This window comes from Engraulis encrasicolus, chromosome 19 (assembly GCF_034702125.1).
Source record: "Engraulis encrasicolus isolate BLACKSEA-1 chromosome 19, IST_EnEncr_1.0, whole genome shotgun sequence".
In the NCBI taxonomy this organism is placed as follows: domain Eukaryota; kingdom Metazoa; phylum Chordata; class Actinopteri; order Clupeiformes; family Engraulidae; genus Engraulis; species Engraulis encrasicolus.
Window position 1 is genome coordinate 36,354,730 of NC_085875.1, and position 16,823 is coordinate 36,371,552.

The 16,823-nt window shown below is 42.7% G+C and overlaps 1 protein-coding gene and 2 non-coding genes across 3 annotated transcripts; all 3 read left to right on the top strand.

The window, feature by feature from the left end:
- Window positions 1–1,864: 1,864 nt before the first annotated feature.
- metap1 (methionyl aminopeptidase 1) lies at window positions 1,865–16,601 on the top strand. Its single transcript, XM_063184267.1, has 11 exons — window positions 1,865–2,045; window positions 4,050–4,101; window positions 4,317–4,411; window positions 4,851–4,911; window positions 8,609–8,700; window positions 9,065–9,148; window positions 9,364–9,502; window positions 10,091–10,222; window positions 12,524–12,667; window positions 13,129–13,194; window positions 14,874–16,601. The coding sequence occupies exons 1-11, from the start codon at window positions 1,932–1,934 to the stop codon at window positions 15,038–15,040; spliced, it is 1,146 nt and encodes a 381-aa protein (XP_063040337.1). The 5' UTR covers window positions 1,865–1,931; the 3' UTR covers window positions 15,041–16,601.
- LOC134435633 (small nucleolar RNA SNORA47) lies at window positions 12,117–12,250 on the top strand. Its single transcript, XR_010032044.1, has one exon. It is a non-coding gene; the product is annotated as a small nucleolar RNA SNORA47 (small nucleolar RNA).
- Window positions 14,445–14,578, top strand: LOC134435635 (small nucleolar RNA SNORA47). The gene has a single exon (XR_010032046.1). It is a non-coding gene; the product is annotated as a small nucleolar RNA SNORA47 (small nucleolar RNA).
- Window positions 16,602–16,823: the final 222 nt, after the last annotated feature.

The following is a 16,823-nucleotide window of genomic DNA, read 5'->3' on the forward strand; positions in this document are numbered from 1 at the left end:
AATTTGTTTTTCACATTATTTGCATACATTTAGGAAAAACCAGGGGCTACCTTTGCTCTGGGTGTGTGCTTCTCAATTATTTAGTATAAAGTGAAGTCAAGTCGGCTTTATTGTCAATTTCTTTACCTGCACTGGTCATACAAAGAAGTTGAAATTACGTTTCTTACTTCCCCTGCAGACATAGACATAGACTTAAGGTGTGGACATAGACAATTAGACATAGACAGTAAGTACATTCCACCGAGAGTACCTATACAATACCCATACACACATGCAAGACTGGGCAACAGCAGAGATACATAGAAAGTACGGTATATTAAAAAGAGGTAGTGTTGTGCATTCCCCGTTATGTCCTATTTTGACGATTCTGACATACAGTAGTGATAGTAACATTGTGAAAAATAATAAATATAAAGTAAGCAATTTGTGATGTGCAGTATTTACAAATAGCTGGTAGCTAGTTTTCCAGTACAGCCATTCAAGTAGCAGGCATGAAGTAGCAGTAACGTGCGTGTGTGTGTGTGTGTTTTTTTTTTTTTTAACTAAACTGAGTTAGGGTATGTTCCATGTCTGATTTTTACATCAAACCTGTCTGTTTCCCTTGTGTCTGTGTTTTTCAACCTTCTGGGGTCACCTGGTGTTCCAATTAGGGTCACCTGAAATGTGTAGGTGTGGAAGAAGAATATTGCTAAATATTACTAGGCTAATATAAAATTATATCTAATTATTATATGGTTGTGACGTCATCTGTCGAATGCTCCATTCATTTCAACGGGGCTCCCCAACGTTCGGACGTCTGTTATTTTCCGATAACGGACGGGTTGGTCTATAACAGACCGCTGTCAATGGCAACAAGACTTTTCACTGCTAAAGCGACTTTTCAACAAGACTCTAATCAGCTGCTGTGATAGACACCCGTTGTCCTGGCTACCGCTGTCAATGGCAACAAGACGTTCACTGCTAAAGCCACTGGCTTGTATACAAGTCAGTGGCTAAAGCGAATGTTTCATATCACTCCGCAGGGGGTCCGGTCTTTTGTCACTCTAATCAGCTGCTGTGATAGACAACACCTGTTGTCCTGGCTATCTAGCTGTTGCCTAGCGGTGTTCCACAACGGCACTGTTTTGTTTTGCGCAGCAACAATCTTAACATTAAATAGGTCTAAAGAAATGTCCCCGCATGTGTGAATCATTTAAGTATATCCATATAATAAGCGGTTTAACTTTCGGCGAGTCGGTCTCTTTGTGGAATAGCAGCACTTCAGAGAGAACAAGACCCCTCCGCTCCGCGTCGGGGTCTAAAGATTCTCTCTGTCGTGCTGCTATTCCACGGTAGCGACCTTCTCGCCGAACGTTAACCCTTACTTAATTGTGGGGTCCAAAAGGTTGGGAACCACCAGTCTTAGGCACTAAACTGGGGTTGTGTGTTTTCACAAGGGCAGTAAATGAAGAGTTTTGTTACAAAATGGTGTAGGCTATCCATCATTTTTGACTTTGCATTTTATTATTGGAAATGACTGTTGAGAACAGTTTTTAGAACATGCATTTTAAACCTATGCATTTTGCAATGCAATACAATGGAATGCCTCATACAAAAATGCATTTTTTCCCAAAATGGATACACACCATTTTGCAATTGAACTCTTCAAATGCACACGTTGATAACAAGTGCTTTTAAAACATTGTTTACAGAGGTTGAGATAAACGCGTTTGCAACTTAATGTCTCAAATGCACTGATGTGTTCAGAGCTCTATGTGAAAATCCTATCTTGGCCTACTGTTAGTAGGCTACTTGACTCCTCCAGCACAGTAGATGACAGTGGAGTGTGATGTCATTGGATGGCTGCACATCTAGTCCAGACACCCGAAGAAAACTGCCTGTGCGCTCTGTGACCAATCTCCACGGCCCACCCTTGGCAGCTCAGCGGCAGCATGGCGGCGGTGGAGGCTCGGATATGTGAGACAGAGGGCTGCAAAAGCGAAGCGAAACTTCAGTGCCCAACATGCATTAAGCTTGGAATCGAAGGCTCATACTTCTGTTCGCAGGTATGATTTTCCTGAGTTGTTGGGAAGTGTTTCGTGGACACACCTGTCCACATCAACACACATCGGCCTGGCCGAACAAGCGGCTTCTCAGCTAACGTTAACATTAGCTTGGTGCTGATAGCATTATGCATGTGTCACACGAGTTGTCGGCTTGTGGGGCCTGGTGTGTCAACGGACTGGCCTCATGAAACGTAACGAGTTTTGTTAACCATCAACTTAACACACCTGTCTCGAATCTTTACGTGTTTGTGATGCAAATTAGCTTCATCATCTGAAATGACATCTCTCACAAGTTGAGTAGGATTTCCTAGCCGTGCGCTTTCTGTGGTTAGCTCGCTAGCACTGCCCATTTGTTAGCAAGTAAACGTTAGCTAGGTTTAATATTTGAACAACTGCTACCGGCCGCTTTCCAATGTTTTGTGCCTTGCTGAAGAGTGCTGCATGTGTCTCCAGTGTGGCGTTGAACCACGCCGTAATGTAACATGATCAGGCTGTGACATTTATTCACACCATTCTGCAAGCAGACTCAATCTAGGCAAGTTTGCGAACTGGATTGTCAAATGGAAGGCTAACGCCAAAAGCTACCTTAGTTCTACATCACTGGGTTCACCGTCGTTTCAAAACGATTTGTTTAGCATCGTAGCGAGCCCACCTGCTCTTTCATGTCTACGAAAAAATGTGCCTTGTTAACTCCTGTTCACGGACGCATTGATGTTGAATCAACACACCGGACCTACCATTCATTTTTTGCATTGGCACTGCTCTTCTGTAATTTTGTTTTCTCTGTCTGGTCAATCACATCATCATCATCATGGGTGTTGGTTTCAGATGCAGACAATAGTTATTGGATTATTGGATGCAGACAATAGTTAAATATCTGTTACAATGCAGCCATCCATAATGAAATCCATAATCAGGGATTACCTAAAAGCAATAGTTCCTCACGTGAGGACTATTTTTGAACCAAAAAAAAGGAAAAAAGAATGATGCCAAACCACAAGTTGTTGTGGACAGCTAATTTACCAGTAATAAATGAACAATGTTCAGCTAAGCCTATATAACAATAACAACCCACATTCACAAAATCAAGCCCTGTATACTAGTTTAGAACAGTGCTACTTGGGCATTTGTTATTTCCCCAATGCTTTAGCCCCTGTCTGTTTTTTTTTTGGTTTTTTTAAAGATATATTATGTAGAAATCCTCTGGGGAAAGTGGATACTGTCCTTGTTTGCATTAGAAGTTTGCAAGTGAGATTGCCCCCCCAGTGTCTTTGTATGTCTTCAGGCAGAGCCACTGCCATCTTCACCAGATAAAATCCAAAAATAGGCCATATGTATAAGGTGTCAGGCAGGCGGCACACTGACACAGTCACAGTTGGCTCAGAGCGTCTGAGCTCCACACTCCTTTTGTAAGAGCATAGTAGACCTGGTAGACTCACTGTCAGTTAATTATTGCTGCAGGCCTAAAAAGTTCTGTACTTGGGTGCAAATGCAAATATGGAGTTTTCACACTTCTGAGTTCTGTATGGCCAAGGGTTTTTCCACCAAATGCACTGCTAATGCCAAACATGCGCCAAACATGCACCAAACGGCATTAGTTAGCAACCAAACTCGGACCACTTTCGCAGGCTACCACTTGACCTAAGATTTAAATCCTGTGAATTGCCTACCCATAATAACAGGCATTATATACTATATTGTAATACGGCCCAGAGATTAATCTCCCCCACTTCCAGCAAGCTAAACTGGGAAAGATCTACCATAAGAATGCTTCACAGAATGAAATGTGCGATGTCAACAGACTTTAAAAATCGGTTGTGGTAGATATCGTTGTCGACCTATTTTCAAACAAATTTGATTGCTGTGTGATCTCTGCTTACTGCACATCCACCGACCTGTATCATTGTGTACATCTGATGTTGAGTTAGATAGCCGTCTTTGTTTTGCCTCAGGTCAGGTGATGCTTTCAATCCCACATTTAAACAATATTGTTTTGTTGTGCAGGAATGTTTCAAAGGTAGTTGGTCTACTCACAAGTTGCTCCACAAGAAAGCAAGTAAGTTCTTCCTCCTAACTTCCACTGTATTACATAACAGAACTCTTCTCTTGGATTTATTCACGCAGTAGCAGCAATACTAAAAAAGTAATTACTCAGTTTATGCACCAACTGGGGAGTGTGTGATTTTTACGGCTCTTCTGGCGACTGACAGCAGCAGGGGTAATCTGAGACTGTGCGTGCGTGTGTGTGTGTGTGTGTTTGTGTGTGTGTAGAAGACGTTGGGAAGAACTGTGTGGATAATGACACCAACACGGACCCATGGCCAGGCTACCGCTTCAGTGGCAAACTCCGCCCCCACTACCCACTGGTGAGTCTCATGTATTGACAGCGACGTGACGTCGCTTGGCTTCATCCCAGCAGCCTTCTTTCACTCAAATGTCTGCCAACGCAAACAGCCACGCCAGAGCGAGTTAATGCACATTTGATGATGTCGATGGATGTCACCCAGGGCTTGACACTGGCACTTGCAACCAGCCACATGCTGGTAAAACTTTGCTGTGGCTTGTAGCAATTCCAGTCTCACTAGTCACTCTGACGCTAACTTTATTCTTTGGTGTGACAAATCACAATCAAATGGACAACAGCACTCTGGCTAACAGCATTAAGGCTGAATGGCTAGTGAGTGACTCGGGAAAACCACTAGACATAGCGGCCGGGGAGCAAAAAAAAGTTAATGTCAAGCCCTGATGTCACCACATCTTTCCTCCCTCTAATCTTTTCTGTGACGTTTGCGGTTGCTGCTCTAGACTCCCAAGCGGCCTGTACCTGGGGATATCCAAAGACCTGACTACGCAGACCATCCCATGGGTAAATAAATCAATCCTCACATTTCTACGTTATGTGCACAGTCCCACAATCAGAACACATTTATGCCTTAGCTCTTCGTCAGGTCTTCACCTTAGCTCAGCTCATCAGCGACGAACGTTAAATCAAGCTGATCAGTGATGCATGTTAAATCGTGTGTTCAAATGTTTGTTTCTGACCCGGAAGCAGCTGATGGTGAGTAAGTAACTGCAAATTGCTCTGTGCACGAGTACCGCCATACGTATAAACGGCCATCCGGGTACTTAGCTCCTGAATGTGCGTTACACCCTTTTTTTGGGGGGAAAACAAACCGAATGTCTCATTAAGTTACATGCTACATCGGCTAGCCCAAATAAACACAGTCCATGCTTCAATCATGGCTGTTTGGCTATATTAGTTGAACATCCGACCATACATCACGTCTTCGGCATGTTGAGCGTGAAGTTAACAACTGTACAGGTCCTTGTCTTTCGTTTTTTCTTTCCCAACACCACCAATTGACCTGCATTGGCTTTTCCCCCTATGTTTTCCCCCAAAAAGGGACATAACGCACATGGCACACGTCACACCGTTTATACGTATAGTTTAGTTGATCTGTAGTGACAAACTCCTTGTGTGCAGCACATGTCGCTAGATAGTGTGGCATAGACACGGTTAGTTTGTAGGCTGACATTTTAATGTATAGAATTTTATAAAGATTTTAGCCGTTAGATCTGAATGTGTGTCATAGATTTGGAAGTGTGTGTGTGTGTGTGTGTGCGCGTAAATTTCGACATTGTCTACTAGAGTAATTGAGTCTGTATATGCTGATTTACAATAACCAGCTGGTTTGTGTAGTGTCTCTGGTTATTTTGGGGGATAATCTGTGAAGTGGGGGGACATTTTGGGACTGTTGGAAATAGTGGACATGATGATATAGATTTGATTTAAATAAAACATGCAGGGGATCGAAATATTGCATGTTTTAATTTAAGTTTATATTTTTGGAGCACAAAACTAGTCTGCAGACCAACCGTTACCTACTGTCTGCTACTACTGACTAGCACCTACTAAGTTCATTTGGATGTACACTATAGAGGATGACATTTTTCGGGAATTCCCGTGGGACACGTGATTCCTGCGGGATACACGTGAAACAGGAGTCAAACATTTATCCATCTCGTGATTGGGACAGGACAGGAATAATATTCCACGGGAGTGGGCAGGAGCGGGAAGGGTTAAATAGGCCTAGGATCATTATTGTTCTGAATGTCGGCTATTTCAAACCTTTCATTCGCATTTTCGCTCCTTGAGTGCATGATAGCGAGAGCTGCGCATTTTTCCTGACTCCTGCGGGAGGTCCTCGCATAGCCTACACTGCCTGTCCGACAATGCCAAAATGCGTCAATGGGAATGCGCTATAAAAACGGTCCTCAATGTTATTTGAATGTTGAATTCCATGTTGGCAATAATTGAGGAACTTCTGTCCCCGTGGCAGTCAGACCAGAGAAAGAACAACAGACTCGCATGGCATCAGTCAAAGCGCGCACGATTGATTTAATCTCATCCTTCTTGGTCGGAGTTGATTTTTGTGTGCTGTGCTAAAACTTCTAGGCCTACAGCTTTTCAAAAAGGACGCCTGGTTAAAACGTTCAAATAAGGCAGGCATTGTTGACATGAAACCTCTTGAATCAGATAGTGAAATAGCCACCTGTAGAACTACTGGGTTTGCAGGCTCGTAAGACGTTGCCGTTATGGCATTTCCCAATCAACTCCGCAATAACAGGAAATTTAACTGAGGCTAATTTAGCACAGAATGCAATCGTAATCAAAGTAGTCAAGATGTAGCCTAGTTCTAGTATGAGGAGGATTCAGAAGTAGTGTTCAGTGCGCGTCTGCTGTGAGTGTCAAAAAGGGGACCCACTAGTTTGACGGGACAAAAAGCACAGCCAACAAGGGGAGTTCTCTGCTCCGCCTCCCTGCTGTATTAGAACTGCACGCCGTTTCACCCGATGTGTTTTAAGTCAAACGCTGTCATGAAACCGTTGGATTAGTTTATAGTATGTTTAGATTTAGTCAGGCTACTAGTTCAGTAGCCTAACCAGTAACCAGCATCATGAAGTTGACCTAGGTAAACTCATGCTTACTGAACTAGTAGCATGATAGTCTTAACTAATCCAACTGGTTTCATTACAATAGCCTACTATTAATTGTAGCATCTGATTTCCTCCCCGTTTTTTTGTTGCACAGAGAAATGGCATAGGCCTATAGGCCTGTAGGCTATTGATTAGTGCATGAAGATGTAGGTGCCTCCCCCTCCTGTAGTATAATAATAATACTAATACTAATAATAATAATAATAATAATAATAATAGGGCCTAATAATAAAATGGGGAAAAAAACATTTTTTCTATTAGGCTACCCAGGGTTTCTCCAGACCCCCATTAGCTTGTGTATTGTATTGGCTATTATTATGGCTACAACTGCTTACTAGGAGGCAAATATGCATACAGGTAACAAAATACAAAAAAAAAAAAAATACAGGAGTGGGACAGGAGTGGGAGTACTTTTGAGCAGGAGCGGGCAGGATTGGGAGTCGTTCCACACAGGACAGGACAGGACAGGATTTATTTTTTTTACTCTGGACCAGGATTGGGCAGGACAGGATTTTTTTTCTGGGAGCGGGACAGGACAGGAGTGAAAATCCACTCCCGTGTCATGCTCTAGTACACTACGCACCCACCCACCCACCCGCCAGCGACATGTTTGAGACTGTTTCACTACTGCCCTCTACTGTTTTGGAGTGTGGGTGTGCATGCATGCCATGCATGCAAACATGCGGGTATGTATGCGTGTTGCTCAAGGTCTTCTCTCACTCACTCACTGCAGCTGCAGAGGTGGGGCTTTTAGCAGGTACGAGGCCCGGCCGCGGTCCATGTGAGAGGTCTCGTGTAGATGTGTGTGTGTGTGTATTCATGCGTGTGTCTGTCTGTAGATAAACGTTGTGTCCTGTACGTCTCAGGAATTGTATGACTATATAGGCTTCCATCTGTGTCTCGGCATTGTTTGTGTGTGTGTGTGTGTGTGTGTGTGTGTGTTTGTTTGTTTTGATGGACCAGTCAATCAGATAATTAAACAAGAAGTATATGGTGAGCAGAAATAATTGTGGTCTGGTTTTTGGTGTATGTGTTAGAGGTATGTAGAGATGTGTCTGTGTGGGTGTAACATGGCTTTGCCAGCCCCTGGTGCATGTGTCTTGTCTTGGGACAGCCCAGTTTGTAGAGAATTATAGAGGTGTATTATTTTAGAGAAGATATGACCATTGTTGTCAAAAGACGGGCAAAACCAATGTATGCTGTGTGTATAGATTCAAAACGAGATTAAGTGTTCTTAAAAAAGATAATGTTTAAGGTGCTGTTTCCACGTAGCAGGATGTTTTTAAATGTGAATATTTTTTCTCCTGTTCAGATGCATTTTAACCCCCCTAAATGGGATATTTTTAAAGCATGCTTTTTGATTTGTGTGTTTAAAAAAATCTGCTAACGTGGAAACAGAAGGCCAAAACCAATGTAAAGAGGAGGGGAAAAAATCCACATTTAAAAATATCCTGCTGCGTGGAAACAGCTCCTAGGTTTACATCTTGAGGTCAGGGAGAAAATGGGTGAAGTGTTATACTTTCGTGTTGGTGTAAGTGTGTGCTGTTTTGTTCCATGGGGCACAGGTATGTCTGAGTCTGAGCAGTCTTTGAAAGGAACCTCTCAGATCAAGACCCTGAACGATGAGGAGGTCGAGGCCATGAGGACGGTGTGTCGGGTGAGGCTTTGATACATACGCTAGACAACCACTTAGGGCTGCAAAATTAATTGAAAATAATTGAAATTCGCTGGTGTTTCTGGACAGAAATCTGTCCACCTAAGTTTCATGCTATTGCCTCTTACATAATTATTACAATTTAGTTTTATTTTGTTCATCCCCGTATATAATTCATTCTTGGTTATATTTCATTTTGTTATCATTTAAAAAAAAATTCTGGAAAAAAAACATGTTTTTTGACCCAAATAATTGTGATTATCTTTTTTTCCATAATTGTGTAGCCCTACAACCACTACTGTAACAGTCTGATGTGCTTAGCTTTGCCACCTGTGGCCCTGAATGTTCTCCTGTCTTGGTTGTGTAGTTAGCGCGAGAAGTGTTGGACATTGCTGCCGTGATGGTCAAACCTGGAGTCACGACGGAAGAGATTGACCACGCCGTACACCTGGTAAGGAAGCCCTGCTGTCCAGTTGTCATGGCAACAGCAACCTCTGGTTATTTCACTTTGATCAATGTCAAGTTGTCAGCCTAATCAATGTCAACTTGCCATGACTATAGGCAAATGACCCTTACTGACAAGACATACTACAGCCTTTGACATTGACATGATGTTTATGACACTTTCATGACTGTGTCCTGTCCTCTCAATGTGGCAACCTGTAGGCCTGTGTCGCGCGCAACTGCTACCCATCTCCTCTGAACTACTACAACTTCCCCAAGTCCTGCTGCACCTCCGTCAATGAGGTCATCTGCCACGGCATTCCAGATCGCAGGGCACTACAGGAGGGAGACATACTCAATGGTACGCAGCCTGGCTGTGCACCGCCTGACACGGGGTGATCTATTATCATTCAAAGCTGTTGTTATTTAGCAGACGTTGGAGCAGCCCTCTGATTGATTCTAGGGACCAGGGATATGAAATGTCTTTCCGAATTTAATGATAAGTGAAAACCATATGGGGTAAAGATATTTGCATTTAGACTATCCCCTTTACCATCACGTTACCATCGCTTAATAATATACTATATTTTACGTGTTAAAATGAGCTCTATTGCTATATACTGTAGTTATGACTACGTTTACATGAGACATTGTTCAGAATTAACTCACTTTAATTCTGAATGAAGCTTAATTCCGCTTTGAAAATGTAATGTAAACACGTCACAATTCGAAATTAAATGCAAGATCAAAGTTAACTCGATGGAACTATTTAATTCTGAATTATTAATTCGGAATTAAAAACGTCATGTAAACGTAGCCTATGTTAGCATTATAGCACACGTCATGTTGACACATTGGGTTAATTTGTTTTACTTGCTCTAAAAATCTGTTTGGACATTTGGAAATAATGGCCATCATGACCCATTGCTTGTAATGAATATATCCACAGTGGATATCACAGTCTTTCACAACGGCTACCACGGAGACCTTAACGAGACCTTCTTCGTGGGAGAGGTGGACGAAGCAGCCAAGACCCTGGTGCAGGTCACCTACGAATGTCTCATGCAGGCCATCGATGCAGGTTGGCACATGTTAACATTTTAACTTTGTCTTTGAGTCTAGTTATTTTAAAATGTCGTCTTCTGCTTTTGTCCTTTTCCCTTTTTTCATTGCCTTTGTTTTTATATTATGTGCTGTGTTCTTATGCATTTTATTTTTTTGAAGCACATTGAACTGCATCTGGGTATGAAATGCACTACACAAATGAAATGACCTTTCTTTGCCTTCCGTTAGAAGGTTTAGTAATCATTCAGGGTTGACTTTGCTGGATTAAATAACGAAACCACCTTTCAGTCATATGCCCCTGCTCACTCACATTTACATGTTTAATAAGAGTCATATAGTCATATACAGTACATAGCAACACAGGTTGGAGGAATTCCTCACCGGTCTATAAACAGACTTAAGAAATAGATGAGACCAGAGACCAGCAAATTTTCAGGCCGACCAGAACGGTGTCCATGCCGGTGCCCACACCAGTTACGTTCGGCACTAACGTGCTTATCTACGAACTGCCCTTGTTCATACCGGGCTCCAAACTTTTTCCGTACATGACTGTTACCCGGATGAACCTGCTGACAGCCACGTTGTCATCACTGTTCACGGAGAAAAACCTAGCATTTTGTGGTTCGCATTGCGAACCAACTTTCCGGTCCAGGGCTAGGTTTCTCAAAAGCTTAGTTGCTAACTTACTTAGCAACTAACGACTCAGGTGCGACAAAACTGTTTCTGGAACACTTTGTTCGGACTTACAAAGTCCCAATGTTTACAAGTGATGTAGTTAGTCTCAAAAAAGTTTTAGAAATACCAAGGCACCCATCTTCTTTGTAATTAAAATGCCTTTATTTTGTTGGGCATAGCATGATTATAATACTTCGACGCGTTTTGGCATGAAGCCTTCGTCATATAAAACAAGTTTTATTCATTCTCGAGTGTAATTTCAGTTATCATTTCAAGCAGCATTTACTGTCCAATATGCGTGGCCATGACCTGTTGAAAGTGTTGCGTTGCCTATGAGCGTGAGAATGACTTCGCTTGCGGTTCTGGAAAAAAAAGATGTGATGGGTGGTTATTATAGGCTATAGGCTACTTTATTCACAGTGGCTTGAACTCACGCCACCAGTAAGGAAACGGCAAACGTGTATGTTATTCCGACATTTTAACCACTCACCCACCAACTGTGCTTCCAAATTAGTGGTAGGTTATACAACATTAATCCAAACATGAGGCCTATACAAAACCTACAGTAAGTAAAAACAATAATGCATGATGGATTGTAATGTCGCATTTGATAACTGCAGTTGAAGGGGTGAATTCGGGGACATGATTGTGTTGACAAAGATTTGTTTACTTTTGATAGAGATGTAATTACTGCATTTGACAGGCACTGTGGTAGCGTCACTGCTTTGCGATGAATGCACCCGAGCTGAGGCGAGCCACTCCGAGCATTTCCGACAACTTCATCGTGCGTCTGAACTTACTTGGTTGGAATTTCATCCGATTACTTCATACCTACATCGGACCACATTGGTCTGAGGGTTTCGAGAAATCATAGTAGTTGGTTAGTTGTTGTCGGACTTCGTTCGGACTTACTTGGTCCGAAGGCTAATTTTGTTCGGATTCGAGAAACCCACCCCAGGAACGCTAATTTCTGTGGCGTGAACACGACGGCCGGTTCGCTATTAGGTGCGGGAACAGGCACCGGCACGGTTTTCGGTCGGCCTGAATGCGCTACCTGTGTACTCCTTGTCGTACGCTCATACCAAGAGCAAACGGGTAGAAGAGGTTGCTGAAGAAGCTTGGCCTGAATTTTCATCATTCCTTCTCTCCCGAATCTTCATTTAGGTCATTACAAAGTCACTCCATGATCAGCCGATTGATCGGTGCATCTCTACTATTTGTGTGCTCATATTAGAAGGAGGATTGAGAAAGTTTGGCAGCCAGATCATTGTTGCCACAACTGGTTATTCCCTCCAACAGTAAGAGGCAAATGACTCTTCTAACAGCCTAACTCTACTCTAGGCTGTATGCAGTGATTTGCCTACATAAGAAAAATGCAGTGCACATATAATCACAGGTGTGTCAACCTGGGTCATTCTAAGACATGCACATTCTGATTTTTATTTTTATTTTTTGCCTGTGTCATTGCTCATTACCACTAAGTTAGCTTGCTTAACTTCAGGAATTTTCTCTGGTTGCCCAATTTGTTTCGGCCCAGTTTGGTTGATGATGACATGAAAGATGCCCAATTTTTAAGTATAACATTTTAAAGATGGGGTGAGCCATATGTATACATTACTATACATTTGTTTGTGTGCAACAGTGCATCCTGGGGTGCGCTACAGGGAGCTGGGGAACATCATCCAGAAGCACGCCCAGGCCAGCGGCTTCTCCGTGGTCAGAAGTTACTGTGGCCACGGGATCCACAGGCTGTTCCACACAGCACCCAATGTGCCACATTACGCCAGTGAGTAGCCTGATCGCGTGCGTGTGCGCGCGTGTGTGTGTGTGTGTGTGTATGTGTGTAGGGGTGCTTTTCTCCCTGTGATTGCAAATTAAAATCCAGCCTCGGCATACATGTATTGTCTTGTCTCTATATGTCCTGTTTTGTCGAGTCTTGTCCAATGTCTCTGAGAATGACTTGAGCCAATCCAAAGACAATTTTCCGTTTTATGTTTAACAGACAATAAAGTTTTATCTAATCTAATTAGACAAAGCCAAAGTATTGCCTATGCAGTTGCTTTGCTGTCTGAATTGTATGTAGACCTTGCAGCTAGCCATCCTTTTTGTTATGTAAGGCTAATTTTGTGTTCAGAAATAACTTGCAACGTTGCTGAAATACTGTAAATGTAAAAACAATGTGCATTTTTCTTTATACTGACACAGGACAGTGTCTTCTAGCCTGATAATCCTCTATTCTTTGTGTAGAAAACAAGGCAGTTGGTGTGATGAAGCCAGGCCATGTCTTCACTATTGAGCCCATGATTTGTGAAGGTAAGTCTTGTGCTCTTGTATTTTGCAGTTTTCAGGCCGGCAAGAATGAGGCTGGTGCCCGTTCCCGAACTAATTAGTTATGTTGAGAATCAAAGTGTTAGCCTGAGGAACACCTGTGTTCATACTGGGTTGTGTTCTCTACTGCATGTGGCCATGGGACCATCTCATGATCTGACCTCCCATCCTCGCCTTGTGCTTGTGGCCTCATGCTTCGCTGACACCCCACCTCTGTAGAGAAGACGCAGAAAGCCCTGTCAACCTAGGCACAACAACTTTAGGGGGACATTTCCCCACTCAACACCCCTTTTGAAGAGTGTTTCTGAGATATATAGAATACAACTTCTGGTAACACTTTATTTTAGGGATACACCTTTTAGCACTAATACATACTATGTCCCTGTATAAGTAACTTATAAGGCATGTACAAAGCAAAATCAAGCATTTGTATTCGCAAATCTCTTGTTCATGCACAATAAGGGATTTATTACCAATTTAACCTTAGTAAGTACCTAGTAGGCCTTAGCGTTTGCTTAGTACATGCCTTACAAGTTACTTATGCAGGCATTAACATTGTATGTATTAGTGCTAATAGATGTATCCCTAAAATAAAGTGTTACCCAACTTCTAATGTCGGTGACATCTTGCTTTGCATCTCCGGAGGTTAGATAATGAGATGGTCCCCACATGTTACCCTGGATGAACCTGCTGACGTCCACAGTCTCCTTATGGTTGGCAAATAAGTATTTTTCGGTTCACATCGTGAACCAGCTTTATGATTCCAGGTCAGATTTTTGGTGTGAACATGTCAGTTGATGCAAGATTAGGCGTGGGAACGGGCACCAACATGGTTCTCTGTCGACCTGAACAAACTATTTGTTAAAGATGCACCGATCAGCTTTTTTTGGGCCGATAACCAATCATCAAAATCATGATCTACTGATCATAGAAAGGATTGGAATCTTTCCTAGTTTTTTTTTTTTTAACAGACCATCAGTAATCTATCTACATTGATGTTTTCTAAATTGAAGTAGTCCAATCATTATCAGAATTTGCATAGGCCAATGTACTGTATGTACCTCAACTAGCTCCAAATGTAACCTTAATGCAAAACAAAAATGTTGCGTGAGGAATTTAATATCTAGCCATCTGCTTTTTGCCGATTGCGATAATGGAATTTTTTGCCAATATCTGCCGATCATGATCGGTGCATCTCTACTATTTGTGTACTCATGTCAGAAAATAATTGTTTAAGGAGGATTGAGAAAGTTTGGCAGCCAGATCATTGTTGCTACAACTGGTTATTCCCTCCAAAAGTAAGAGGCAAATGACTCTTCAAACAGCCTAACCCTACTCTAGGCTGTACGCAGTGGTTTGCCTACATAAGAAAAAATGCAATACACATGTAAGCACAGTTGAAATTCTTTGGATGATGGCCAGCACGTGGATGCTCATCACACTTACATGGAGCTGGTGAAATTCTAGAAATAGGAAATATAGTAACTCTTAAAACATTGTATGCCATATAGAAAAGCATTTAATCTGGCCATCCATGATGCAAATGAAGTGGTGTTCTTTTCTTCTTCCTAGAAAAAAAAGAAAATACCCAAAGACAATTTAGACGTGTGTGTGTGTGTGTGTGTGTGTGTGTGTGTGTGTGTGTGTGTGTTTGTTTGTTTTAGGGGGCTGGCAGGATGACACCTGGCCGGACGGCTGGACGGCAGTGACTCGAGATGGGAAGCGCTCGGCGCAGTTCGAACACACACTCCTGGTGACTGAGACCGGATGTGACATCCTTACACGTCGCTTTGACGACAACGGCCGTGCCCACTTCCTGAATTTCATGTGAAGTTGGGGTCAGATCTGACCAGGGCGCCTCAGCCCCATCCGACCCCCCCCACACCTCCCCACTCCCTCACCCAGTCCCCACCGTAGGCCTGACAAGCCTGTCTCTAATGTGGAGCAAAGGGATGGACCGGGATGAATAGGAGCTTCGAGATGGAGAAAGCTGAGAGATTTACTGAATGTGTCACTTGGCAGCCATGTGACTGAGTGTTAAAACAAAATACTTGCTGTGCCTCTCGATTGGACGCACTGCTGCCCCACCCTTACTTACCCCTCTTCCCACCCCTCTCCGAACCACAGAATCCTGAAACAGGTGCACTCGACATCTCTGCCGCGCACTAAGACCCTAAGTCTGCTCCGGGTATTAATGAAGCTCTAATCTGCGAGTTTATCATCCAAGACCTCACAGACAGACATCTCTTAAATATTTCACTGAATTCAGTGTCGACACTTCAATGAAACTGGGTAGGCTATCTGGTTCCACCAGCACTCTCAAACAGCCCCTGGCTACATTAATGCCCACAGCAGACTGTCAAATGTTGAGTTCTGTGTTTGTGTCGTGTGCACAGCTGTCTTTGGTGTGTGCGAGTGATAAACAAATGAGCGTGTGCAAACCAAGTTTTTGAGTGTCTGTGAGCAATCAGTGCCTGTGTGTTTCTGTGTGAGTGAGTGAATGCTATTATGTCTGGATATTACTGTGAGCATTGGCAGGCCTGTACTGTATATTGTGGGTTTTTTAGTGCGTGTTTGTGTGTGTGTGTGAGTGTGGTTGTGTGAGTGTGCGTGCGTAAAGAGTGTTTAGAATAATTTTTTAACACTTACGTGGACACACTTCTCTCTGTGTCAGTTCTGTTTCTTCAGTGATCTGATTTGATTCCAAAGATCAGTGGTCCTGTTCTTCAAGAGTGCCTCATGTCACTTCATTCACAACCACAGACAATCCTCATCACTGTCAGACAAAATGTACACACCCATAACACCAACTCATCACAAACAATATATTTTTATGCACTTGCACAGAAGTGTCATCCACTAATGTTCAGCCTTGTTCGGTGTTTTGTGTTCAAAGCCCTGATTGCAGAGGACTCAGTGTAGCAATTGAAAGCATGTGTGTGCAAGCACTGCATATATGTGTGTGTATGGTGTGCTTGCAAGGAAGAAGAGGAGGAGAAGGAGAAGGATCAGGATTCACGAGTGCTGATGTCCATAAGTGCATATCATGAGGGGAAAGTGTGGCCCTGTAAAATGTTTTGTTCTGCATATTCATTTCCTGTGTAAGTTGGTACACTAAAAGGTATTTCACGTGAACACACTCGAAGGCAGATAATGTTTCTGTTGGTTTCTGTGAGGGGCGATTGAGGCAGCGCTAAAGCTGTGCTTTGCTGTTGGCATTTCAGCTTTAAGTGACACAGCATCCTTTTTTTTGACTTGGTATGCTTACCATGGTAATTAGCATGGCACAGTGGAAATAGTACTCGGTGCTATGGTTGTAATTTGAAGATAAAATTATTAAATTTATTTCAGTATTCTTTGTCAAGCTGGATTAAACTGTTCATCCTTGTGAATGTGTGTAGAGCTTTTTTTTCTTCAATCAGCATTTATTTTACAATCTTAAATCTGTTGCCAAAATGTGTAGATATGTGTGGTCTTGAGATGGGTTAAAACCTCATTATTTTGACCCATGTGTGAGGCCCACATAGAACCCAGGTATAAAGTTGGTATGGGGTCTACATGGGTCCAGTGCAATCTTGCATGGATCAGGGATGGATAAATAACGTCAGGACACT

Excerpts from the sequence above, each read along its gene's own strand:
- metap1 (XM_063184267.1), top strand. The coding sequence starts at position 1,932 with ATGGCGGCGGTGGAGGCTCGGATATGTGAGACAGAGGGCTGCAAAAGC. Across the intron at positions 12,668-13,128 it reads CAATGTGCCACATTACGCCA|AAAACAAGGCAGTTGGTGTG; the intron begins GTGAGTAGCCTG and ends TTCTTTGTGTAG. Across the intron at positions 13,195-14,873 it reads TGAGCCCATGATTTGTGAAG|GGGGCTGGCAGGATGACACC; the intron begins GTAAGTCTTGTG and ends TGTTTGTTTTAG.